We start from the raw sequence: 25765 nt of genomic DNA, 5'->3' as shown, positions 1-25765 counted from the left end.
CTTTGTGCCTTGAGGATGATGAGGCAGCATTTCTTGAGATTCCTAGTGTCTTTTCATCCAAGTCACTGACAATTACTCTTGACAATTACCAGTGCCTTCCTAATATTATTAAAGGTCAAAGGTTTTTCAATAAGAACAAAGATTTATATTCCATCTGCAAATGGCTATTTCTTTTTTAAAGATTTTATTTATTCCCCCTCTGACTTGTGGCTTGGACATACTGTCTGCTCTCTGTGTCCGCTCACTGCATTCTTCTGTGTCTGCGTGCCTTCTCTTCTTGTCTTCTCTTTAGGAAGCACTGGGAACCCATCCTGGCACTCAATTGCTTAAGCCACCTCAGCTCGCTGGTTTATTATATCTCTCATTGTCTTTCCTCTGTGTCTCTTTTTTGTTGTGTCATTGTGTTATGTCAGCTCTCAGCACAGACCAGCTCGCCTTCCCCAGAAGGCCCCAGGAATAGAGCCTGGGACCTCCCATATAGAAGATGGGTGCCCAATCACTTGACTCGCATCTACTTCCCTGCAAATGGTTCTAAATTGGCTTGCTATCCAGTGATGTTAGTAGGAACCACAATGAAGTTTGAGCATGTTATCAGCAATGAAAACTAAGAACAGCAGCAATGGTTAAGAGTCATCCTCAGTTTGAAAATGATGAAGCATAAAAAAAATAATAATAATCTCAAAGCCAATAAATCACACTACTGTGCATTATACAATCTCTGTCAGCTCACTCTTAGTTGACCTGGGGTTGCAAATTCACAGCACCATGTGGCCAGCCAGCTAATTAAATGAATGGGCTAGTAGGTCTAAAGTGAACACTCTCTTTCTAAAGCAGCAGTTCTCAAAGCAGTGGTCCCAGACCTGCAGCTTCAGCATCACCTAGACCTTGCTAGAAATGCAAGTTCTGGGGCCCCACCCCAGACCGACTGAGTCAGAAACTCTTAGGATAGGGCCTGGGTCATATTAACAAGCTCCCCCGGATTCCAAGGGAGCAGGCCATGCTCATCTTTAGGTGAGAATCTTCCAGCAGGGTGCTGTTCCTCACCAACTTTTTCACAAGAAGTCAGAAATCTGGCTTTTCATCATGTGAAATTTTATTATTTTTGGAGATTTACTCAAATTTTAACACTGGATAGGCCAAACATTTCTGTGGACTAATTCATGGTAAAACCCTAATACATGTGAGAGTGTTATTTTTAACCTCACTTGTAAACACAGAGCACACCATTTGAATCCAGCTGCTTAATCGTACATCCTGGAATTCTTTTCGTATCAGCACTCTCCGCTCTGCTCTACCTCACACTTGCATCTACCTGACGCTTCACTCTAGGGAGTTACCATGACTATTTTATCTACATAGCCCCAGCCAGAGATATTTAGCCTGTTTCTAGATTGCTGGCTTTTTCTCTCTCTCACTCCCTCTCAAGCATGGGTGAAGCTGAAGCGTAGAAGCTGCGGCACTGCCGTTATGAAGCAACACCCCCGGGCAGTGCTCTGATGCCCCACGTTGTAGAATGGCTCACTCTCTGCAGCTGTGCCTGGAGGGGCTGAGGCTTGTGGGTGGGTGGTTGTAGAGGATTCTGGATGCATCAGCTGCTTTTTATAGTCAGAAGATTCTGCACTTTTACGGGACAGAGTGGTAAGGAGGGCCCCCCTCTTCCTCAATTGCATCCTTTGTCTCCTCAGTGTCCCTGTTCCTCCTCTACTGGCTCCAACCCCTTCTGGGTGGGAAGAGGAAGGAGAAAAGCAAAGGGGGCCTCTGTCAGTGATGGGAGGGAGCAGAAGGAGGTCTTAGTGCAGTTACCCTGGGCTCACCATCCACCAAGCCCTGCCCGTCCAGGGCATCTCAAACCTGCCTGGTGGGCTGTGGGAGGGCTGGCATCGATGCCAACACATCGCTGCTGAGCACGCCGAACCCCAACCCGTCCTCAATTCTGAAGGCAGCAAGTGTTAATGCCACTTTACTGGTAAGGAAACTGAGTTTCATACCTGAGTCACACAACCAGTAAGTGGCTTCCCTGCACGGAATGCCCCCGTGTTTCAAGGTCTTCCTGCAAGCTGTCTCTGGCAGCAGATTGGAACTCAAGTCTTTACCCTAGAGACAAACACAGCTGTCCACACAGCGGTGGGAATTCCAGGCCCGCCTCCAAGCTCTTCCCATTCAACGCATCACATCCCTGAAGGTAGTGAGGAGGAGACTTTTTTTGGTAAACATTTGAAGTTAAATTTATACCCAAAGCCACAGTTCTTAAAGAATATCGCCTACGTCGTTTCACGTCCCCCTTGATCTTTCTGCTCTTTTCCATATTGTTTTGCCCCTGTCCATTTCATCCCCTGACCTGAACACGTTTTCCTAACTCTCTGCCTTTCCAGTGGGCACAAGGTCCAGGAATTTGCAGACCATGGCAAAAAAGGCTCAGTCTACTGGGTCCAGGTTCATTAGCACGGCTCGTTAATTATCAACGCTCCTCCCTCCCTCCCCCAAATATCCCAAACAGCAGATTAAGATTTAACTTTTGCTGGCAGGACACCTGCTTCTGAAATTCGCCCCCCCACCCCCCAATCTCGGAATTATAGCACATAAGTAAACATTTACACTGGTTAAGATTTACCAAAAGGAAGTGTGGTCTGGAATGCTTCCTTTGAAGTTCTGACTCCAGAAGACAGATCCCTTTATAAACACATAAAATAAGAAAATAAGCTCATGGTAGATGGAAAAAAATCTCAAAGCCATGTGAACAAAATCTGAATATGGGCTCAGCATAACTAGGCTCTCTCCATTTTGCTTTGGATCTTGACACCCAACATATATTAGATCTTAAATATAAATAACTCAGAACAATAGGTCTCTCAGCTCCAGGGTAAACTGCATTATCTGTCAGCCTACAATCAGGTGGCCTCTTGGAAACCCTAGGATGGAACTGTCTTCCTGACTAAGATTCTACCAAAGGGGAAGGAAGAAGATACTGTACAATGGCAGAGTGAAAGGGCAAAGCCAGCTTTACAGGTGGGAAAGCTTCCAGTGCCCACCCACCCGCGCCAGACCACGCTGCTCTTCTCAATGAAGCACGGCTGTTTCGGAGGCGGAGGGAGTGGAGGGGCATGGCCAGCCCAGGATGGATGCTGATGCCCTAGCAATCCGGGTCCCCAGACACTGAGGTCATGTGCCTATGAGGGGGGGAAAGGAAGTGAGAAAACCCCAATGCCCACCCTGGGATTGCTGCTAGGTAGTCCTGCAGGCCAATGGAAATGCTCTCATGAGGAAAGGAGTGATGACTGCGGTGGTATGGCATGTGCATCCTATCAGAACCTTCAACTGGTTCAGTGACAGCATCTAAGGTCTAATCAAACAAGAATCTTGACTACATGGAGGTACGTCCCAGGTGCCTGGGACATATGCATCAAATGAAGAAAGAGCTGGTGAAGCAAGGGCTCGCCAGGAAATAGCACTGTTAATAACCAACTACGTCCTAGGCACCTGCTGGCTGCTCTACCTGCTTAGCTCACTCGTCTTCACTGCAGCCTGGGTTGTAGGCGTCATTATCCACACGATGCAGATGAGATCACCGGGGCGAACTCACCTGGCCGAGGTTGCCGCAGCCCTGGCCCTTTCCACTGCACTGCACGGCCTGGCCTTTCATTACAAGGGGCTGAGTGATCAGGTGGGAGAAGCACCCACTGACCCTGGACTCCAAAGGTGTGCCCTGCTTTCCTTTTTGTTACCTGGGTGATCTTGAGCAAGTCACGCAGTTGTTTGCAGGTGTTCCTGAGCCCACATCTGTCCTCAGCTGCTGCCTTTCAGTGGGTTTCACACCCGGGGAGGCGACCAGCCCATCCACTTGCTCTAGCATCCTGATTGATTCAGTGCAGTATTCACAATTTTACCAGCCTAAAAAGCAATTGATGGAGGCAAGGCTTTTGGGTTCTCTATAAAGCCCAAAGTGTTCCTTCCAACAGGAGCTTATATTCTTATTATATATCCTTCCAGAGCAGGGAAAACAGCCAACCTAATGCTACACCACACCATTTGACACCCAGGCTTGCACTGGTGAGGATCTACAAGCACTGGCCTCTCATGATTCTTCAAACTCAGCACCAAGAAGGCCTCATCTTTACTTAGAGTGGGAGTTTTTACCCTTTTTTTCTCACAGACCCTTTTGCCAGTTGGGTGAAAATCACGGACCCCTTACTAAGTCCACACTGTATGGTGTATTAGTTCATAAATATCACACCTGAACCAACACATCCCCACAAGAATAATGTTTTTCTTGAATTTCAATTCACGCTCACAGACCCCTGGTTAAGAACCCATGACTTCGAGGTGAAAGGAATCCAGAGCCTCTGAACATTTATTGCATTTATTCTTGCTATCTCCAGCTTCTGTCACTCAGAGGATTCTGATGCTGATTCTGATTTTGGTCCGAGGACCATAACTGACAGTACATTTCTCTGCACTTCTAAAGCACAATTTCCTGTTGTGCCAATTGGGGATCAAACGATTTACCTCCCAAGGTTATCAATGATGAGCTAACCAGATCCTGGAAGGTAAAACTCTTTTCATTACAAACATTCAGCATTTACTATGCGCTGGGCCCTTTAAACGCACTATCCAAATGAGTCAATATTAGACATGCATGCCAGAAGCAAATATAAAATACACGGCACAACGCGAACAAATTAACCAACCGATCAATAAATGAGGGAGGGAACTGGAAAGGCCTATGGCATGTCAAATCATGCTCAGCCGATGTGGGATTTTCTGTGGGCACTGGAGAACCACGAGAAATTTCTGACAAGGGGAGTCATTTGCTCTGGAAAACTCTGTGGAAGAAAACTCCAAAAGCAGTTGCTGTGAGAGATTGCTAGGGAATGTGTTGGAGTCTGGTCACCCCCTTAGCTCATGGTTGCAATATCCAAAGCAAGAAATGACACCTTAATTCAGACAGGGGCCACGAGGACCACAAAAGGAAAGGATGGGTGCAAGGATGGGAAAGGACTCAAAAGACCTTAGCCCCCAAAGGATCCCGGCAGCTCTTGGCCCTTCACAAATGCAGATTTGCAAGGATAAACTTACCCAGGTGCTTCTCTTGGTTCTAGGTCTCTTCAAATGTGAAATAAAACTCATGCTGGTACCCTGAACTCCTAATTCCTATCCCCACTGACAACTCAATACCTTTAAACTAAAGCAAACAAAATGACACAGAAAGAAACCATTGCTAGTGTGGATTGTCAGTGCAAACAGGATTGCCGGAACACAATGCGATTCTTTACCAACCAGGGACACCCTCCCTGCGACTTGAGATTTCTCTTCTTTGACTTGAGATTCTCTTGTTCGGGCAACCTTTTTATTACTACTTTTAAAAAAATCCGCCAGCTTCTTTCCTTGCCCCGCCCAGTGCTGATTCCGCCCCTTTCGGTATTCGAACAGCAGGTGAAAGCCTGAGGGTGGACAGGGCCACCTCTTGCTGTGTCCTGTGGCACCCAGAGTTCCCAGTGACCAACACTGATCCCCTCTGCCACTCCAGTCCTCTCCGACCTTACGGCACACGACCCCACGTCCTGCATCACAGGGGAGCTCAGCTGGTTCCAGAAAACTTGCTTGACAGCAAGAAGAGTTAGGGGTGGTTATCCTGTGGGAACTGTTTGTAGGGGGTCTCCCATCGGAAGCCCCAGAATCTGCCCTCTCAGAGGCACAAGGACGGAAACAGTCCCAACGTGCTTCTGCCCACTTCTGTCCTTGTCACTGACTCAGAGATCAGAACTGGAATGAGGAAATGGCTCCACCGATCCTGCTTGTGAAGAGCTAGGAAAGCTCGTTCTACGAGATCCAGTCATTTATTCATGTATTCTGAACTCTGTTACTACGTGTGTACACTTTTAGGTTTGTTAGGTCTTTTTGAGGACTTGGTCTAGGGTCTCTCTTTGTATTTGATACTATTCCTTGCTTTTTAATATACTTTTCTGATATTACTACAGCCATTCCATTTTTCTTTTGATTAGTATTTATATGGTACAGTTTTTCCCATCTTTTTGCTTTCAACCTATGTATTTATATTTAAAGTGACTCTCTTGTAAGCAGCATATACACTTTTTCCTTTAACCTAACAATCTCTCCCTTTTAATTGGAGTATTGAGTCTATTTACTTTTTAATTTTGTTGCGTGTATATATATATGTCATTTTAACCATTTTTAAGTGTACAATTCAGTGGCATTAATTATATTTTCAATGTTGTGCAACCATCACTATCATCTATTACCAAAACTTTCTCATTACCCCAAACAGAAACTCTGTACCCATTAAGGAATAATTCTGCATTTCTCCCTATACCCAGCCCCTGGTAACCTTGAATCTACTTTCTGTCTCTATGAATTTGTTTATTCTCGATATTTCATATAAGTGGAATCATAAAGCATTAGTCCTGGTGCATTTGGCTTCTTTCACTTAACATAATGTTTTCAAGGTTCATTCACATTGTAGCATGTATCAGAACTTCATTCTTTTTAATCACTGAATAATATTCCATTGCATGTACATGCCTAGGCAATTTATTTTCAGTGAATTATTGATATGGCTGGGTTTAAGTCTACTAATTTAACATTTATTTTCTATTTGTCTTACCTGTTCCTTGATTTTTTCTCTCCCTTTCTGCCTTTTAAAAAATTCAACCACAATCTACTATTAAGTTTTCTTTCAACAATTCTCTTTAAATTTTTGTTTTTGCTTTATTTTTTTACAATTATATATTTTTTGAGAGCTTTTTTTTTTCATTTTCCCCTCCCCCTCCCCCCGCCCTGCTGTTTTTGCTGTCTGTATCCATTTGCTGTGCGATCTGTATCTATTTCTTTTTGGTTTTCTCTTCTCATTTTGTCTCCTCTAGGATTCGCCAGGATTTGATTCTGGGGACCTGTGATGTGGAGAGAGGTTTCCTGTTAGCTGCACCACCTCAGTTCTGGTTTCTGCTGCGTTTCACCTTGACTCTCCCCTTTGTCTCTCTGTTGCGTCATTATCTTTCTGTGTGACTCACTTGCGCAGACACTGGCTCACCATGTGGGAACTTCCACCACATGGGCACTCAGCTCATCACACAGGCACTAGCTTGCCACATAGGCAAGCTTTCTCTTCTTTTTTCACCAGGAGGCCCCACGGATCAAACCTGGGTCCTCCCATATGGTAGGTGGAAGCCCTATCACTCAAACCACATCCACTTCCCAACAATTATATTTTAAAGAAATTAAGAAATGAAAAAAAAGAAGTCTTTTCTATTTCTGTTGCTCTTCATTTCTCATATAGATCCAAATGTCCATCTATCACTTTTCTCTAGTCTGAAGAATTTCTTTTAACATTTCTTATTATATAGGTCTACTGGTAATGAATTCTCTGATTTTATCTGAAAATGTCTGATTTTGTCCTCATTTTAAAAGAATATGGGGAAGCGGACTTGGCCCAATGGATAGGGCATCCACCTACCACATGGGAGGTCCACGGTTCAAACCCTGTGACTCCTTGACCATGTGGAGTTGGCCCATATGCAGTGCTGATGCGCACAAGGAGTGCCCTGCCACACAGGGGTGTCCCCTGCATAGGGGTGCCCCACTCACGAGGAGTGTGCCCCATAAGGAGAGCTGCCCAGCACAAAAGAAAGTGCAGCCTGCCCCAAAAACGGCACCTCACACACGGAGAGCTGACACAACAAGATGACGCAACAAAGAGACACAGCGATTCCCGGTGCCACTGATAAGGATAGAAGCGGTCACAGAAGAACACACAGCAAATGGACGCAGAAAGAAGACAACTGGCGGGGGGGGGGGGGGGGGGGGGAGGAGAGAAGGGGAGAAAAATAAACACAAAATAAATCTTTTTAAAAAAGTAAAATAATATAAAGGATATGGTTGTTAGCTACAGACTTATGGGCCAACAGTTTTTCTTTTTCCCTTTCAGTAAGTTAGAAATATCACTCAACTATATTATGGCTTGCCTTGTTTCTGGTAAGAAGTTAGCAGTAATTCTTATCATCGTTTCCCCATATATGATGTCTTTTTTCTCTGGCTGCTTTAAAAAATTTTTTTCTTTATCTTCAGTTTTCAACAATTTGACTGTGATATGCCTAGGTGTGGTTTTCCCATGTTATTATCCTGCCTAAGGTTTGTTGAGCTTCTTTGGGTCAGAGGGTTAATCATCAACTTGGGGAAATTGCTATGTTTTTACATATTTTTTCTTCCCAATCTCCACCTCTCCTTTCCTTTTGGGAATATATACAATAGACTGCTTTATATATATATTTTAAGGTTCTAATTTTCCCAAGTTTTTTCCTTTCTGTGCTTGTTTAGATAGTTTCTATTGTCTTGACTTCATGTTCACTGACCTTTTTCTCCTACAGCAGCCAATCTACTGTTAAACTCACCTGGCAAATTTCTCATCTCAGATATTGTAGTTTTCATCCAGAATTTCCATTTGGTTCCATTTCTCTACTGATTTCCTTTAAATTCTAAAATATACCTGTAACAATTGTTTTAAAGTCATTTCTGCTCATTCCAACATCTCTGCCACCTTCAGGTCTGTTTCTATTGACTGCCTTTCTTCATTAGTCTAGTACCTTATTTTATTGTACGCCAGACATTGCAGGTGCTAAGGTGCTAAGAATTTGGATTTTGTTCTTTTTTTTAAAGAATGTTAACTTTTGTTCTGCGAGGCAGTTAATTTATCCTCTTGAGGCTGTGTTTTAAGCTCTTATAGGCCATGAGGTAAGTACAAGGATGAAAGTCATATGCACAGAGTGGTGGAGCAGAAGGGCAGAAGGAACCTGGGCCACTGATGACAAAGTGAAGCTGCCACTCCAGCCCTGCCTGCCTGCTTGAACTGACAGAGAAGTAAACTTCTATCTCGTTATCAGTGTTATTTTTGACCTGTACAGTCAGTAGCTAAACACAATTTCCAATTGTTAAAATTACCAAGTATCTATCAAATAGCAAGCCCTGTGCTAACTGCTGGCGCTAAAACAGCTGATAAAATAGATGTGGCTCCTCCTATCTTGGGACCTAAGAGTCTAGAGCAGGGGATGGCAAACTATGGCTCACAGGCCAAATCCGCCTACCGCCTGTTTTAGGAAACAAAGTTGGGTGGGATACAGCCATGCCCATTTATTCACATATTATCTAGGCTGCTTTCATGCTACAGAGTTTTAAGTAGTTAAGTAGCTAAAACCCCTACAATATTTACTATCTCACTTCTACAGAAAAAAGTTCACCAATCCCTTGTCTAAAGCTACAGTTCTCAAACATTTACATTCTGAGAAATTGCACACCCCAAAGAGTTTTTTGTTTATGGGGATTTTATTTATCAATATTTACCATATTTTTTAATGAAATTGAGATTATTTCATAAATATATATTAATAATTTAAGAATAAACCCATTGTATGTTAACTAAATAGCATTTTTTAAAGATTTATTAAATAGAATTTCTTAATTATATTTTCGAATACCCCTCCCTGCAAAATGAATGTAGAGTAGCGTTATTTTACAGTTTTAATAAATTTCCTTATTGTATGGTTCAATGGAAGTCAGATGGGTTCTAACAGCTGCTTCTGCATCAATCTCTTGCAAATTCACATGCCATGGAGATTTTAGAAAATCCCACTGTACTGAGAGGTTCAGAGTAAAAGAGGTAAATAAATTCTTAGTATTATTATGAAATTTTGAGGATCTCAGGGATCTTTAGGGACCATACTTGGGGAACCTCTGGTTTAGAAAAGTCCTAGGCTAACATTAAATGGAAGGAAAATGAGATCTTGACTAATCACGATTGAACAGTTGATTCAAAGGAAGAAGATACTGCCCTATGACAGAATGTAAACATAGAACCTGAACTCAGCGAGTTGGGAATGATTCTTTCAGGGATTGACTTTTAAAATGGGCTCTGACATATGAGCAGGAGGTTAACCAGGTAAAGGTGGGGAGTGGTGGAAGTTCTCCCTTCCTTCAGTAACATGCTCTTCCTGCCTTGCTAAGGAAATTGGTTTAGGCTTTAGAGATGAATCAGAGATGGGGATTACTTTTTCCCATGACATCCTCCCTAGGGGTGAGTGGCCAAGTCAGAAAGTTGCTCTAGAAAACTGTAATGCAAGATCCTTTGGACACTCCTGGAACTAGCCCCAGTGACAAGGAAACCCTCACCCCTCTGGGATGGGGGTGATGTCTCACCAGGTGGGGTTCTATAGGCAGGCACAAGGGCTCAGAGTCAAGGACACGGGCCTGAGGACAGTTAGCTGGGACCTGAAGATGCTGTGTCGTATGGCAGCACATGTAGCAACACAAACCCTTAGCTAACTCTCTTAATTTAAGGCAATTAGGAGTCATTCATCATCCGGACAGTTACTTGCCCTAATAATTATTGGTTGAGGAACCATTAGCAGCCACCTCTCCACTGGAATCCAAGGCCTAGCTCCCATTGCCTGGCTGCTGGCCCTGCAAACACTCGCTCTCAAAACCAGTTGCTGCCAAGTTTCAGGAGGGATATTGGAGGCCGCAACTATTCTGCCTCCCCGAATGCTCGTCCTTGTGTTGTGAAAACTCACCAGGCTCCAGCCCCTACCTCACCTCAAACTCCCAAGGCCTTTCTCCCCAACTTGTAAAGGAGTATGCAGAGAAGAAAGCCACCCCTGCAGTACAGCAGGTAGCAGACCTCACTGTGCTCCCGGAGCCGCTAGCCCGACCAGGTCCTTAGAGTGAGCCTCACACTGTTCTATGGGACTTATCTGTATTGACTCACTGCATCTTCACAGGAACCCCATGAGGTCTGTTCAATTATTATCTCATTTTATATATGGGAAACTGAGGCACAGAGAGGTCTTATAACTTATCCAACGTCACAGAATGAGAAAGTATCGGAGCTGGGATTAAACCCAGTGTGGTTTCCAAAACTCAGCTCCTTGAATGTTACACTCTACTGCCTCCCTAGCTTTGAAATGACATTAGGAGTTAGTTTTTAAAAAGGTATATCTGAAATAAACCTCAGAGCATTTACTGCTATAATTATAGCAGGAATTATCCTGAATAACAATCTAATGAAAAAATTGTTGGAATGATTACTTTTCTGAACTTCGGGAACTGAGTATTTGCAGATAGATTAAGTGCAGTGGGCCTTTCCTTGGTCTGCATGCAAACCCAAGAATTGATTAGTAGGCTTAAGACTACTGGTTTCTAATCAGAAAGTTTAAAAAAAAAAATCATCTTTTGTTAAAGAACAGGAACAAAGGGCCAATAAACCCAGGGGTTATAAAATAAAAGCCGGATTATTTCGTGTAACCAGGTCCTTCCATCTCTCCAGTGCCGCATTCTTTTAGGTTGCCTATGGACTTGTTCTCAGAAAGCCCAGAGTGCAGAACACAAGGATTTTCCTGACACCACCGGGCTACTGCATTGCTCTGCTATCGCATCATTCAGCACGGCATGGTCCCTCTCAAAGGCAGGCAGCATCTGAATGAAAATGGGGACATTCAGGGGATGGATTTCAGCAGTCCTTAGAAATTAGATCTAAACTGTCCCTGCACATTTTCCTCCCCTGCCCACACAATCCTTTCTCTCTGCAGTGAGCGAGGACACTGGAAACACTGGAGCCCAGGGCTTTTTCTGAAAAGGCCTCTGGGCTCACATTTCCAAACAGCCAACATCCTAAGAAGGAACTAGAAGGGGAGAGCTGGCCTGAGGGGCAGGCCCTGGGTTCAGCGGCTGAGGACCTGGACAAGGAGCACCTGCCTGGTGACTTACCACATCAACCCCCAGCACGCACTGCCAGCCATCAGCCCACCGGTCCGGTCCTCGCCCTGTGCAGAGCAGGGTCTGTGGGATCCACTGCAGGTTCCAGGAAAGGGGCAGGAGTTTCCTCCAGTGCCCTGGGGAGTATGACAGCTCAACCAATTCCCACACCAGATCGCATGTACAAAATGCCCTAAACAAAGACAGTGTGCTCAGTGTGTCAGGTGTGTTACGCTCATACATGCCAACATCCTGAGCCGATAATGCAACGCTGGCAAGCACACAGGCTAAAAAGTCAGAGCCCTGTGTGACCTTGGTAAGTTTCTCAACCTCTCTGAGCTTCAGCTGCCTCTTGTGGAAGCTGAGGATCCCACCACCATTAATGATTAAATGAAACAGTTAACACATGCAAAATTCCTCAGTTAATGGCTCAGAGGCTACCTCAGCTGAGGGTTCCCAGAGGCTCTAACAAGATTTTTGAACTCTGTTTTGAATGTGAAATCTTGACCAACTGATAACATTGTACCATATTCCCCCTGAAGGCAAATCAAGTGTAATTTGGAGGAGGTAAGCAGAGAAAGGGAGTGGATTCAGAAATCAGGCTCTCGTAAAGATCTCAAGCATGAAAAAAGAACACTGATTACTTAAAATCTTATAATACCCAACTCTGTCAAGGAACGACTGCAAACTTCTGAAGGGTTCTGATGCCCTCCCCCCCCCCCCCCCCCCCCCCCCCCCCCCCCCGCCTTTCCCCCATTCAATTCAAGAAGCCTTTGCTGTGGGCCTACTGTGCACTGAGCCCTCAGCTGGGCTGCCCGGCCTATCATTCGGCCAATCCTTTCTTTTCAACGAACCAAGGAAAGGCTCTGACCCTCCTGCAGCCGGAGAGAGCCAGCGTCCTCGCTCTAACCTCGGGCATTAAGAGGTCAGCGGATCTCCTGCACTGAGGTCCCCCGTGGCCACAGCAGCCCGCGCTGACCTTCGAAGTCACACAGGTCAGGCCTGGCCTTTCCAAATTCCCCCCGCCCCCGCAGCCAGTCCCCAAAGTCTCTCCCATGCCCCCTCCAACACATATACACAGACAAGTGAGCACGATCAGAGGAGGCACCTGGACTGGTAAAGCAGGTTTCCTGGTGCTAAGGTTGTTGAGAATGAGGAAATGCATCTTGTCTTTCAGAGCGAGGTGATGGCACCTGGCTCTCCCTCTCCTTTCCCTAACTTGATTAAGACAGCTGTCTGGGGCTTGCGGCATCTTTGTTTGATTTCTGTTGGATCAACAGTGACCGTTTTGGCAAATAGCAATTCGGAGCCTCACACAGAAAATCATGCTAGCAAATTCTGAGAAGGGCTGGAGGAGAACTCCGGGGAGTTTAATGGTCCTGTCGTGCTATGCTTCAACTCCTTCTGCTTGTCAGAAGGGGGCCTGGGCATTCTAGCCATGCGCTGGGGGCGAGGCCTGGGCTGGAAACCCGCCCCGACAGCAGGAGGAAGCCCAAGCTGTGGAGACAGCTGAAAGGTAGACAGGGTGCTGGACTTCCCCTGGGGAGACCTCGGCCCAAAGGGAGAGGCCAGTCAGAGCCCCGGGCCCTCCTCGGGTCCCACGCTTGGGCACTGGCTCTGAAACTCGACCTCGACTAGGAGAGCAGGCCGACCAGGAGAGGAGCTGGAAGGTGGCATATCTACCTATCCCCCGTCTACCTTTCCCCATCGCGACTCGGTCCTTCGCTTGTGTTTATGCCTGGCAGGCAAAACTCTGTGCTAGGCCTGGAGTAGACGTGACAGGATGCCTCACAACTGAGGGCAGAGGACAGCTGTGGGAAAAGGACCACGACGTGGAAGACCCGTGTATGGAGGGAGCACGCACGGCCCCCACAGAAGCTGGGACAAAGATGGCAGGGAAGAGGGGGCCCTTCGGCTGGGGTGCTGTGGGCGAAGCAGCACGGAGGGAGCACCAAGCGGGGGGCATACACAGTTTATGCAGAGGAAGGTGTGAGGCCAGTGAGTAAGAGTGAGAGGTTTTCATCCTTAAGGTGTAGTGGAATCACCTGAGCAGCCTATTAAAGATTCAGCTTCCTGGAAACCCCCACTGAGAGTCAGATCCAGCAGGTGGATGCTGGGGCCCGGGAATCTGCATTTCACAAGCCTCTCAGGGGTCCTGAGGCAGACCCTACCCTGTGGAAGCCTTGGAAGAAATGGGAAAAAAGAAAACAAAACTATTTATGGCTCTGATGGATTATTGGTTTATTTTCTTCCTGGAACGTTCCCAAAGGGACTTTGGACAGCTCACTAGTGACTCGTTCTTCAGTCAGTTTTTACACACAAACCAACATCAAAAACGAGCTGGAAATGAACCCAGGGAGGGGTGCAGGCAGCCCCGTGCGCGCTGGCGGGCTGTCACAGAGCCCCACGGGAGGCGGGGAGGGAGCGTTATCTCAGGAATGTGTCAGGGTAAGGTCCACACTGACGCTGAAATGCTGTTCACAGGTGAACCGAGCCGAATCTCCAGCGGGAAAGTCCTTCGGAATCCAGCCACTCCTTGCCATCCCCGGGCCAGGGAAAGCCAGGTGCTCCTCGGGGCTCCTCTAGCTCGCACATTCTCTGCAGCCCTCGGCTGCTGCCTGCCCCTCACTGGGGGTCTGCCCTCGACCACCCCGAAGCGGCCCCAGGCTCGGGCTCGCCCTGGCCCCGGCAGGGGATGGATGCAGGGACCCACCTGGACCCCACACTTAAAGCCTTGACCAAAGACAGAGTTTCTGCTAGGCCCCCGAGGCAATATTTCTTCCTTGTTCAGAGCTGGACAGGGAGCCTGCCACTTAGACTGCTTGTTCAAGCCCCTTCCAGGGAAGCTTCCTGGGACCCCAGTTCCTTCCGGCCCGGCTCATGCCACTGCTTTCTCCCTCCCCTACGTGCTCTGCCCAGTGCCTGCCGGGCACCTCCTCGGTACTGGCTGGAGCCCTGCTGCCCAGGTCCCCACCTTCTGACTGCTGCAGACCACCGCCTGGACGCCAGTTCTGCCACCCTGGCTGGGCTTCCTCCCACGACCTGCACCTGCTCTGACCTTTGGCATCTGACCCCACCGGTGGGCAGGCCAAGGCTTCAGGACCCTGTCTTTGCTCAGAAGGTGTGATCGTTCCGTGCGAGACCCCTCCACCCCCACTTCAGTCCCCAACCCCATGTCGGGCTCAGGAAATGAGCTGAGAAGTTCCTTTCCCTGGATAGTGTATATAATATAACTGGTTGTAAAAATCCACTGTTGGGTAGTGGATGTGGCTCAAGCGAATGAGCTCCCGCCTACCACATGGGAAGTCCCTGGTTTGGTTCCCGGTGCCTCCTAAGGAAGACAGCAAGCTGGCACAGCACACGACACAAGAAAAAAAACATTGAGAGACACAACAAAGCAGGGAACAAAGGTGGATCAAGAGATAAGACCCCGACCTCTCACACTGGAGGTCCCGGGTTTGGTTCCCAGTGCCTTCTAAAGAAATAAGGAAGACAAACAGACACAACAATGAGGAGGTGGGGAGAAATAAATAAAATAAATCTTAAAAAAAAAATCCACTGCTTATCTGATACCACAAATCTGTGGTGTTCTCTAGACCAGAGCTAGCAAGGGATGCAAAAGAAGAAAAGCGGGGGAGGGCTATGCACACAGTTTTGTTGACCTGTTGGTGCCCCTCAACGTTAACGTGGATAAATGCATGTTAACGAAGACTGTGATTCACTGAGGCTGGGGTGGAGCCTGAGACTCTGCATTTCTAGCCAGCTCCCAGAAGATGCTGCTGATGTGCTGGTCCATGGGCCCCACGCTGAGCAGCAAGAAGGAAGAGGTCATGAGAATGAATGGCCGGCGGCTCTCCAGGAGTTTGCCACAGGCAGGTGGGAGAGGGAAGCAGGGCTCAGAAGAGGATACTTGCTCAGGTATCATAATCGCCAGGCCCGACTAGCCGCCATGATAATTGACAACAATTTACTATGGAAGTTCCGAAAAAGCTCGTCTTAGGGAGGCCAATTGCTCACGGCCTCTCCTGAGTGGGCAGCTGCTGCGGTGGGTGCCACGTGACCCCTGACTTCACCGTGGTTCCCTCTACCGGGTGACTACAGCTGAAGGCCCCTTCTGCCATCTTTCCAAATCAGGATCTCCCTCAAAATTTGAATTTAGGGACACTGAGGTAGGTGTGGTTGCTGACCTGAGGGCTTTTGAGATAGGCCGGGGGCCATGAGGCCATTACAGGCCAGTGTAAGCTAACGCTGTGACAGTGTAATAACAGTCCACACCTCTGAGTCCTTAGGAGCCTTGCGCTCTCTAAGGGCCTTACAGGAGACAAGCCAGCCTGTCATTCTCACAACTCTGCAAGTAGGCAGCAGTTACAGAACATACGGTACATACAGCTCTGGAGGCATAAAGCCTCAGTTTGAATCCTGGCTTTGCCACTTTCTAGCTGAGAGACCTAGCCTCTCTGTGCCTCCATTTCTTCTTCTATAAAAGTAGTAATAGTTCCTCCTTCAGAGGGATGGTTTGACTATTAGTTGGGCTAACAAATATAAAACACTTAGAAAAATGCTTGGCAGTCAATAAAATTTTGGCTATTTTTTTAAGGCAGTACTGGGATTTGAACCTGGGGCCTCGTACATGGTAAGCAGGTGCTCAATCACTGAGCTACATCTGCTCCCCAAAATTGTGGCTCTTTCATTACTCCCAATCTCATTTTTATAAAGTGAAGAAACTAAGATTCATCGATGAAGTAGCTTGCCCAAGGCTACACAGCTAGCCAGAAGCAGATCCGGTCTCGGGAGGCAGGGGGCCCATGCCGGGGGTTGGTGGATAGAAGGGAACAGGGAAGGTTCCGGAGACGCCCGGGCTGCCTCAGTTCCTTGTGGCCACCCACCTGCAGCTCCCAGCCAGCCCGGAGGAGTTCCTTGGATTCCTGTGGGATGTCTGTAACCCCACAGGCAGCCCTGCTTTTCTAGAACCATCCAGCATGGACCTCTGTTCCTTTTGAGCAGAGGAGCCCTGACTCAGAAGTATTTCCCTTCCAGTCAGGAGTGGGAAGGAAGGAGAGGGAGGAGAGAGGTCCTCACAGAGCCAGTAGATTCATGCGGCACCTGTGAGCCAGGTGAGGCCTCAGTGACGACAGGTGGGCTGGGGGGCACCCAGGTGGGAGCAACAGCAAAGGGCAGGGCATGTTTGGGACAAGCCACTAACCCAAGTAGACCAGAGGCAGAGGAGCAGTGAGGAGAGCACAGCCGCAATAGCTGACAACTACCAGCAAGCACAATTGTGCTGGGCACCTGCAAAGTATTTTACACTGTTTATTAAATTTAATCCTTACAAAAACTATGAGTAGTGCACTTATGAACAGGGATGTCCTTGTTTCTTAGGACATACACACTCAAGTGTTTAGTGGTAAAGAGACATGATGTCCCCAACTAACTTTGAAAGGCTTTTTTTAAAAATTGTATATATAGATGGAGTGAGAGAATTTGAGAAAGTAATGGGCAACTTGTAAAAACTGGTAAATCTAGCTAAAGGGCATATGGAAATTTCATGCGCTCTTTCTCCAACTTTCCGGTACGTGTGAAATTATACCAAAATTAAACAGGTACCAAAAAATTCCAGGGAAAGATTTCCTAAAAACACCCTTAAAATAGTATGGGTAAGGGTGATAGATGTAGTTCAAGTGGTTTATCTCCTGCTTCCCATATGCAAGGTTCCAGGTTCAATCCCTGGTACCTCCTAAAAACCAAACAAACATATGAACGAGAAAACTGGAGCAGTGCCGCTCAGGGGTTGAGTGCTGGCATCCCACATACGAGGTCTCAGGTTCAATCCCTGGGCCTGATACCTCCAGAAAAAATAAAAACAAAAAACAGTATGGGGCAAATACTTCTCTTATCCCCCTCTTTCAGATGACGCAAGTGAGGCAAAATATGGGAGTGAGAAAATGAAAGCGGGACCAGCTTTGAGAAGCTTTGAGTGTCAAGCTCAGAAGTATGTCCCTCAACACAGCAGGTGGAGTCACATAAGGCTTTATAGAGGTGAAGGTCAGGCTCTGGGAGACTCATCTGGAAGCAGCCACAGGTTGGAGGGCAGAGAGCCTCTAGTTTCAACTAAGTTAACCTCTGTGGGAATAAGCATAGAAAAGGAATGAAATGTCAGAGTGTACAGAATAAAGGGTGGCAGAACTTGGCAGCTAGATGAGGGGAAAGAAGAATCAAGATGAAAGAAAAATCAAGATGGGGAGAGGATCTGGGTGGATGGGGACCAGGTGAGTGGGAGACATGCATTTCTCTGTGGGGCTTTGGTACCGTTAGAATTTTGAGGCACGCATATGCTTAAGTCATTATAGTGATGCCGTCTCATGGTAATGACAGTTAAGGCGAGAAGCAAAGTTGGCCACTGGGACTGAATTCAGTTTTAGATTTGTTGTGGTTTGCAGTGCTTGCCTGGAGACAGAAATGAGGTCTGGTAGGCAACTGGAAATGGGCACCTGTAGGGAGGTGGTTTAAGGCTTGGTGACACGGGACACTGCCAGAGGAAAGGAAAGAGGGAGAAGAGAACAAAATGCCTGACTTTTCCTGGATAAGAACGGCCCAAGTGAAGGAAGAGGCAGCAACACAGACGAGGAAGGGAGGTCAAGGAAGATATCCCTGTGCTACTTCTGGAACTTTGCTCAGAGGATGGGGGTGAAAGGACAGACGGAAGTTGTTGAAGCATGAATGGGGGATGTGGAGGCAGTGGTTAGGGAACTCTTACGGGGTCAGGGCATAAAGACTAAGACTTCTTGGAAAAGGGAACACCTGAGCATGTTGTAGAAAGGTCAGTGGAAGCCTGAGTAAAGGCAGATATTTTTTTGATGAGAGAATGTAGAAGTAGGCAAGGTTGTGGAGGCGGCTAAAAGGATTCTAGGCCTGGTTTACAATTTTGGGCAAGTTTATTTCCTTGATCAGTGTATTTCAAACTTGAGATTGCATCAAAACCCCTTGGGGTTCTCTTTACAACTGTAGAGCCCAGGTTCTACCTCCAGAGATTCTGATTAGCTGGCCGGGGCTGGGCCCAGGAATCTGCATTTGAGCCACTCTCTTTGGAGGCTCAGAAGCAGGTGGCCAACAGATCACACTGCCTCAGGAACACAGAGTTTTTGGGCTAACATCAGGAAAAAAAAAAAAACAAACAACACAGGGTGTTGCCAATACAGTGCCAGGAACTCCTGAGTGGAATGAAGAAAAGCTGGTTGATGAGGTAGGGAGGTGATGGCTATGGATGTATCTTATTTAAAGTGAAAAGCAGACTCAGTTTTTCTGACTACAGACTACATACAGCTTGATGTCTGGTGCCATTTACAAGTCCTATTATTTTCTATTACAGCCTTCTCTTTCTTTTCCTCATCTGTCACTGTTTTGCTTAGGTTTTTATTATTTGTAAGCTCCAAGAGGGGCCACATCTGTCTTTGTTCACTGTTCTACTCTCTTCCTAGCACAGTTCCCACCAGGAACCAAACACACAAAGGCAATGACATTCTTTGATTTCAAGTCCACCAACATGCAACAGAAGTAGGAGGCAATCCATGCGCTGCTACAGCCACTTCCTGCTCCACGCAGCTCGGCCTCAGAGGACCCACTTGACTTCTAGTGAACCCAAAACAAACATCCTGAAGGCTGTTCCAGTGGGCAAGCAAGAACGCTGCAGATCAAGCCCACATGCTCCTCGGGCCCCACAGAGTCAAAGAGAAACCTGGTTCTTGCCAAAACTTTCATGTCGAAGTAACAAGAAGATTGAGAGACCTTGAGCAGAACAGTCTACAAGCTGGGTGAAGCAAAGATGCTGATCACCACCGTGGGGCAGGGGCCTTTGGTCAAGGAACTGGATCCTTGGAGGAACCTTGAAAAACAAGGTACTCAGAAGTGAGCTAACTCACCCTGCTCACTGAAAGAGATGTCTGCTAAACTGGAGCAGACCGAGGAGAGAGGCCTGGCCCTCCAGACAGACCCTGAGAGACAGAGGAAGTTGCCGTTGAAGGAATCCAACTAGTGGAAGGGCTCTGGGCTAACTTAGCAAGGTGAATCCCGTACTGCTCTCCTTGACAGCCTGGCCTGACCTGCAGGATGGTCAAACGGGGAAGAGCATGCATTTTGGGGGCAGACAGATTGGGTTCATAGCCCAGCACTGCCATTCGTTAGTTTTGTGACTTCGGCAAGTTCTAAACTCTTCTAAACCTCTGTTTCCCCAGCAGTAGAATGGAGATGGTAGCAGCTGGTACCATCCCCACAGGGAGGCTTAATTTGAGTGATGCATTCAAAGGACATAACACAGGGATTGGCACAACCTTACGTCTAAGTAAATGTTAGCTATCATTAGTTCTTTTCCTTCTCTTCCTTTATTAGGGGAGTTGTGGGTTTACAGAACAATCATGTATAAAATACGGAATTTCTATATACCCACCACCAGCACCTTGCATTGTTAGAAATGGTGATAGCACATTTTTATCATTGTGCTATTAAAGTCTGTGGTTTAACTTAGGGTTCATGGCATAGTGTAGTTCCATGGATTTTTAAAAAGTTTTATTCTGTTACTGTATATATACAATCTGACATTTCCCCTTTTAATCATATATTTCAGTGCTATTAATTGCATTCACAATGTCATCATTAGTTCTTATCCACAGGCTATGATCTATTTGGGGAGAGGATTTGAGTGAATTAGAAGCATAAAGATTCTGACTGTGGTGGAGTCTCAAGGATGCAGAAGTGTCCATGAAATCTAGATGGGGCTCTGCTCAAGGCAGACAGCCCCAAGCCTACATCCCTAAGTAGCTTAGACCAATTTATTTAAAAGCATTACTGCTACACGGGGAGTTGAAAGATTTTCACATTAAGGCAAAGAAGAGCCCAAATCTCTCTGATACTTAACACATCAGGAAAGAAATAAGATGGGTATAGAAGTGGGGAAATTACCAAAGAGCAAGGCACCTGGCATCCCCCTACTATCCACTTCTCTGCCTCTTGTAACTACTCTGCTTCCTTTTTAATGCTTCCTGAGTCATCTCAATTTTTCTTAGTAGAACTGTATAGATCTCAAGTTCTAAAAATGATGTCTGGCACTCACATGGCACTTGTGCTGTTGACAAGGTGCTTCCACATAATCTCTTTCAAACCCCACAAGCGCTTTATGAAGAAGGCAGGTGAGCTGCATATTTACCTACAACAGCAGTGGTTCTCCACTCTGGCAGCACCCTCGAATCAACTGGGAAGTTCTAAAAATCCTATGCCCAGGCCAAACTCCAGGCCAATTACTTTGGAATCTCTGGGGGTGGGCTGAGCACTCCTCTCCAGTGATTCCAAAGTGCAGCCCAGTTTGCCAATCACTGACTGTTCCTGCTATTCCCCAGCTCTTAATGCACTCTACCCCTCTCTCTTGTGGAAAGGAGATCAGAGGTCATTACCTCCCACTGTCCAGCTAAGGAGTCTAGGGCTCAGGAAGAGCAGGGGACTTGCTGTTAAGAGGAAAGGGCCAGAAACAAGCTAAAACTCCCACTGGGCGCACTCACCCCCTGGCTTTGGGCATTCCTACTGTGAGCCAGCCACTGAGCTATCCATTAACCAAGAAAGGAGAAGATGCAGAAAATCTAGTGGGAAGGCACAAGTAGCCACATGGTTGTAGTACAGCAGAAGGTGCAATTGGAGCCTAGGCAAGGGGGATGGAGAGGGCATCTCTAAGCTTCACCCTGAGCTTAGCCTTCGTGTGAAGAAGCGGTCAGGTGATGGTGGAGGTCCAGCTTGGCCACCAAGGGTTTGGGGATGATGTAAGCTCAGGTAGAGGACACTTGTGGAGGCTGAGTGGGGGAACATTGAACTTGGGTAATAACCTGGGATGCAGTAAAATGTTCAAAAGCCATTTAAGACATTTTAACTGGTGTGTGCCAGTTTCTGCCATTCAACCATTAACAATTTCTCTTTCCATTACCCAGCTGCAAACAGAAGGCCAGTGAACCACAGACTTTTCAGTGGGCAATGGAGTCATCTGTTAAAACACAGATCGCTGCCCTACTCCCTGCCTCACCCCTGAGTTTCTGATTCAGGAGTTCTGAGATGAGACTCAAGAATTTGTATTTCTAACAAGTTCCCAGGAGAAGCCAGTGTGCTGGTCCCAGGACCACACTTTAGGGCCACTGCAAGGGGGAAAGACCTTAGAAGACCCAATGACCAGTAAAGAGGATGAAGGAAAACCCAGGGTCCCCCATTGGTTGCTGGAAGATGTCTGTTTTATGGCAGCGGTGGAAATAAACTGCTTAGGCCGATCTTAAATTCTCTGAGCTGTTAGGGTGACTCTTAATAGTCCTGTCTAGAAAAAAATCATTATTTACTGGGGGGATGTCTATTTTCTTGTGTGTGATCAGTTTTTCCAAGGAACTAGGAAACTCAAAGAGAAACAAGCTGGGGGGAAAAAAGTGCTTTGTGTCCAAAAAATATGGTCCTCAAAATACATGACTTGAGCAGTAACTATTTAATAATAGGTAAAGCTGTAAAATATAGTGAGTAGCCTATCTGGACTTGAAGCTGTCCAGACAGTGGAACTAAAGAAATGAGAGACCTCTCATTTGCTTCTCACCAACCTTACGAAGAGCAATGAAGAAATTGAGGCTCAGTAGGGTTTAAGTCACTTGACCAAGGTCACAGAGCTAGCAAGTGACAAAGCTGAGATTCAAAATCAGGGGGAGCCAGTGTAGCTCAGTTACTGAGGGCTGGTTTCCCGCATCTGAGGTCCCAGGTTCAATCCCCCGGCCCAGTACTTCCAAAATAAAAAACAGAAAAAAAAACACCACTGTTTTCCTCTGATTTGGGGAGAAAGTGCAGCTCAGCGGTTGAGCGCCCGCTTCACACGTACAAGGTCCCAGTTCAATCCCAAGGACCACCAAATAAATAAATAAAATCAAGCAGGGGTCAAGCAGAGCAGCTAAGCATAATGCTTCCCTAGCAGCCCTGTTGTGAGGATTCGACGAGAGGAGAAATTTGCCTCTCCCTTTCCCCTCCCTGCACACCCTAGGCAAGTTCCAAGGAGCCCAGGGACCCTTCCTCTGGAGGGCAGCTCTTAGAAACAGGGAGCACTGGTTCCTCTGATTCTCTCGTGGCTCTGGACCTTTACTTCAAATATAAACAGAAGACAGAAGCCTCTTCTGGCCTCTGGAAGGCCTCAGACCTCTTCCTCCCTTGTGCTTTATTTTGCAATGGCCGAAAAAAAAACCCAACTCTATAGATTGTGCCACCGCTCGGGCTTTGGATCAGCAAGAAAACTAGAACAATGATATGCTTAGAACAAAAATAATGATGCAGATAAACGGTGCTTTCTCATGAAACCATTTCCCTTAGCTCTTTTGGTGGAGCAAGGAGTAAGTCACTTCATGGGTCCTCTTCAGTTTCCTCCACAGTACAACTGGGATAAAATAATACCCCCTCCAGGGTTACTGTGAGGACTCAACGAGTCAACGTATCAGTGGTTCTCAAACTGTGGTCTAGGACCAGTAGCATCAACTACACCTGGGAACTTGTTAAAAGTGCAAATTTTGCAGCTCTACCCCAGGCCTATAGGCTCCAACTGGGGGAGGGGATGGCATCTGTATTTACAAAGCCCTCCAGGTGGTTCTGATGCTTCCTCAGGCTTCAATGACAGACACTCAATTAATATTAGTTAAAAATGGGAAGCTGACTTGGCCCAGTGGTTAGGGCATCCGCTTACCACATGGGAGGTCCAAGGTTCAAACCCCGGGCCTCCTTGACCTGTGTGGAGCTGACCCACGTGCAGTGCTGATGCGCGCAAGGAGTGCTGATGCACACAAAGAATGCCTTGCCACGCAAGGGTGCCCCCTGCGTAGGGGAGCCCCATGTGCAAGGAGTGAGCCCCGTAAGGAGAGCCACCTAGCACGAAAGAAAGTGCAGCCTGCCCAAGAATGGTGCCACACACACGGAGAGCTGATGCAGCAAGAGGAGGCAACAAAAAGAAACACAGATTCCCGTGCCGCTGACAACAACAGAAGTGGACAAAGAAGAACATGCAGCAAATGGATACAGAGAACAGACAACTGGGGCAGTGGCGGGGGCGGGGGCGGGGGCGGGGGCGGGGGGGGGGGGAGAAATAAATAAAATCTTTTAAAAAATTTTTTTATTAAATTACTGAATGAAGCCTGATTAAGCAGCAAAGGAAGGAAACTAAGGCTTAGAGGGCCTGGCACTTACAACTCTATTTGCACGGTTTGATGACCGGCTGTGTCCCCTGAGGTGGAGCCTCAATTTTGTCTTATCTCTTGCATTCCTGTCACTTAGCCCAGTGCCCAGCTCATCATAGCTGGCCCTGGGTTACACCTTGTTGAAGGGACAAAGGTCTCCCAGGTGCAAATCTAGGTTCACTGCCAACAACTGTCCCAGATGAGTCCGTCCCTCCATCTTCCTAAAAAGGGTAAGAAAATTCTACAGAACCAATCTCCCGGTCTGAATGCAATTTATCTGTTTAACTGTTTGCTCGTCTCCCTCACCGGGTGAGAGCACCCCCTGTTGCAGCAAGGGACTTTGCTCTGACCTTCAGCCCTGGGAATGGAGTCAGAAGCACAGGAGGCACTCAATAAATACCTGCTGAATGAGTGGCCAACCCCGGGCTGGTTGGGGTGTGATAAATGCCAATGCCTTTCTATACCAACATCGTGTTGAAATCAGCCACATTCACCAGCAGTGCCAGGGAGAAGACCGAGTGAAGGGACATGACTTCTAAGCAGTTACAAATTAATTCCAGAGATCTCCAGTTCCTGCATCAGCCTTTTTAGCTCTGCCATGACAACGGCAATTCATTACCTGCTTTGCAGACAGCCCCAGTGCCAGCTCACTGGCAAGAGTCACTTCGCTCCAGAAATTCCAAAGAAGGGTTTGCCTCAGATAAGGCCAGGGGGAAAAGTTTATTGATTTATTTATATAACAATTGACGCCAAGGTGGTTTGCCAGACCTGATACAAAGGTGGCCTGGGTGAGCCCTGGCCCATCAGAAAGAGACTTGTGTTGGCAGGGAAGGAACAGGGGGTCTGGTTTCTCTACAAATGCAGGAGGGTAAGCTAACCTAAATAAGAGCTCCCATCCGAAGGCTTGCTAGCACTAGGCACAGGGACTCTGTGGCTGATATCTTTTCATCCTCACACAACCCCCTGGGGGTGAAAGTTCTACTCTTATCCCTGCTTGATGGTTGAAAAGAAGGAGCTTCTTCAAGGTCACTTACTCTTTGTACGTGCCAGAGCTGAGACTTGATGACCTTGGAAGACCTTCATGAAGGTCTCACCCACCGCAGGGAATGGTGTGGTATACAAGCCAATGTTTGGCTGGAACCACACACACATTTTTCTTCAGAGCCGAAGAAGGTACATATGCAAATAGGCATTTCTATTTATTTCTCGGTATTTAAAAGGCCCCCTTCCCTTTGCTCTCCCTTTCTCCCTGAAAGAGAGTGCACTGGTGGAAGAGCAAGGCTTTCAAATCAGACAAACCTAGATTCAGATTCCAACGCCGGCTCTTCCTCCCTGTGTGACCTTGATGGCGCCTTGTCACTTGACCTCTTTTAGCTTCACTTTCCCCCCTTGCAAAATGACAGAAAAACACAATGAGCAAGTGCTTGGCCTGTGACAGACACTCTGATAAAGATCATTTAAGAGAACTCTGATCAACACCATCAGTTACTGTGCTCCATTGTCAGGGACAGAAAGCCAAACGCACCGGGGCTGGAATACACAGTGAAAGCCTAACAGAATCCTGGCTATCCAAGAAAAACCACAACACATGCAGGATCCCCAGGGTGGCCCAGGGTAGCCTCATCCAAGCAGCCACCTGATGCGATGCCTGTATCTTGAAATTTTATCCTTCCAAGTCAGGTTCCAGGCAGGGGATGTGACGGGCTGCCCCGGAGGGATCACGCAAGTAACCGCAGGGGGGCCGGGAGGAAGCCAGTTTGGGGAGAGAGCACTTTGAGGACTAAACCGAGCCG

The 25765-nt window shown here is 47.0% G+C and overlaps 1 protein-coding gene across 3 annotated transcripts in view; it reads right to left on the bottom strand.

The window, feature by feature from the left end:
• The window catches only part of WWC1 (WW and C2 domain containing 1), a 158167-nt gene that overhangs the window by 124656 nt on the left and 7746 nt on the right, over positions 1-25765 (bottom strand). Inside the window, exon 1 of one of the 3 annotated variants that reach the window (XM_071210970.1) lies at positions 5536-5634. The exons of the other annotated variants lie outside the window; for them this stretch is intronic. Coding sequence (XP_071067071.1) covers positions 5536-5564 — 29 coding nt within the window. The 5' untranslated portion in view covers positions 5565-5634. Of the gene's footprint in view, positions 1-5535; positions 5635-25765 lie in introns of those variants that run through there. 3 annotated transcript variants of the gene reach the window in all.

This window comes from Dasypus novemcinctus, chromosome 2 (genome assembly GCF_030445035.2).
Source record: "Dasypus novemcinctus isolate mDasNov1 chromosome 2, mDasNov1.1.hap2, whole genome shotgun sequence".
Classification (NCBI taxonomy): Eukaryota; Metazoa; Chordata; class Mammalia; order Cingulata; family Dasypodidae; genus Dasypus; species Dasypus novemcinctus.
This window is presented reverse-complemented; position numbering and strand designations above follow the sequence as displayed.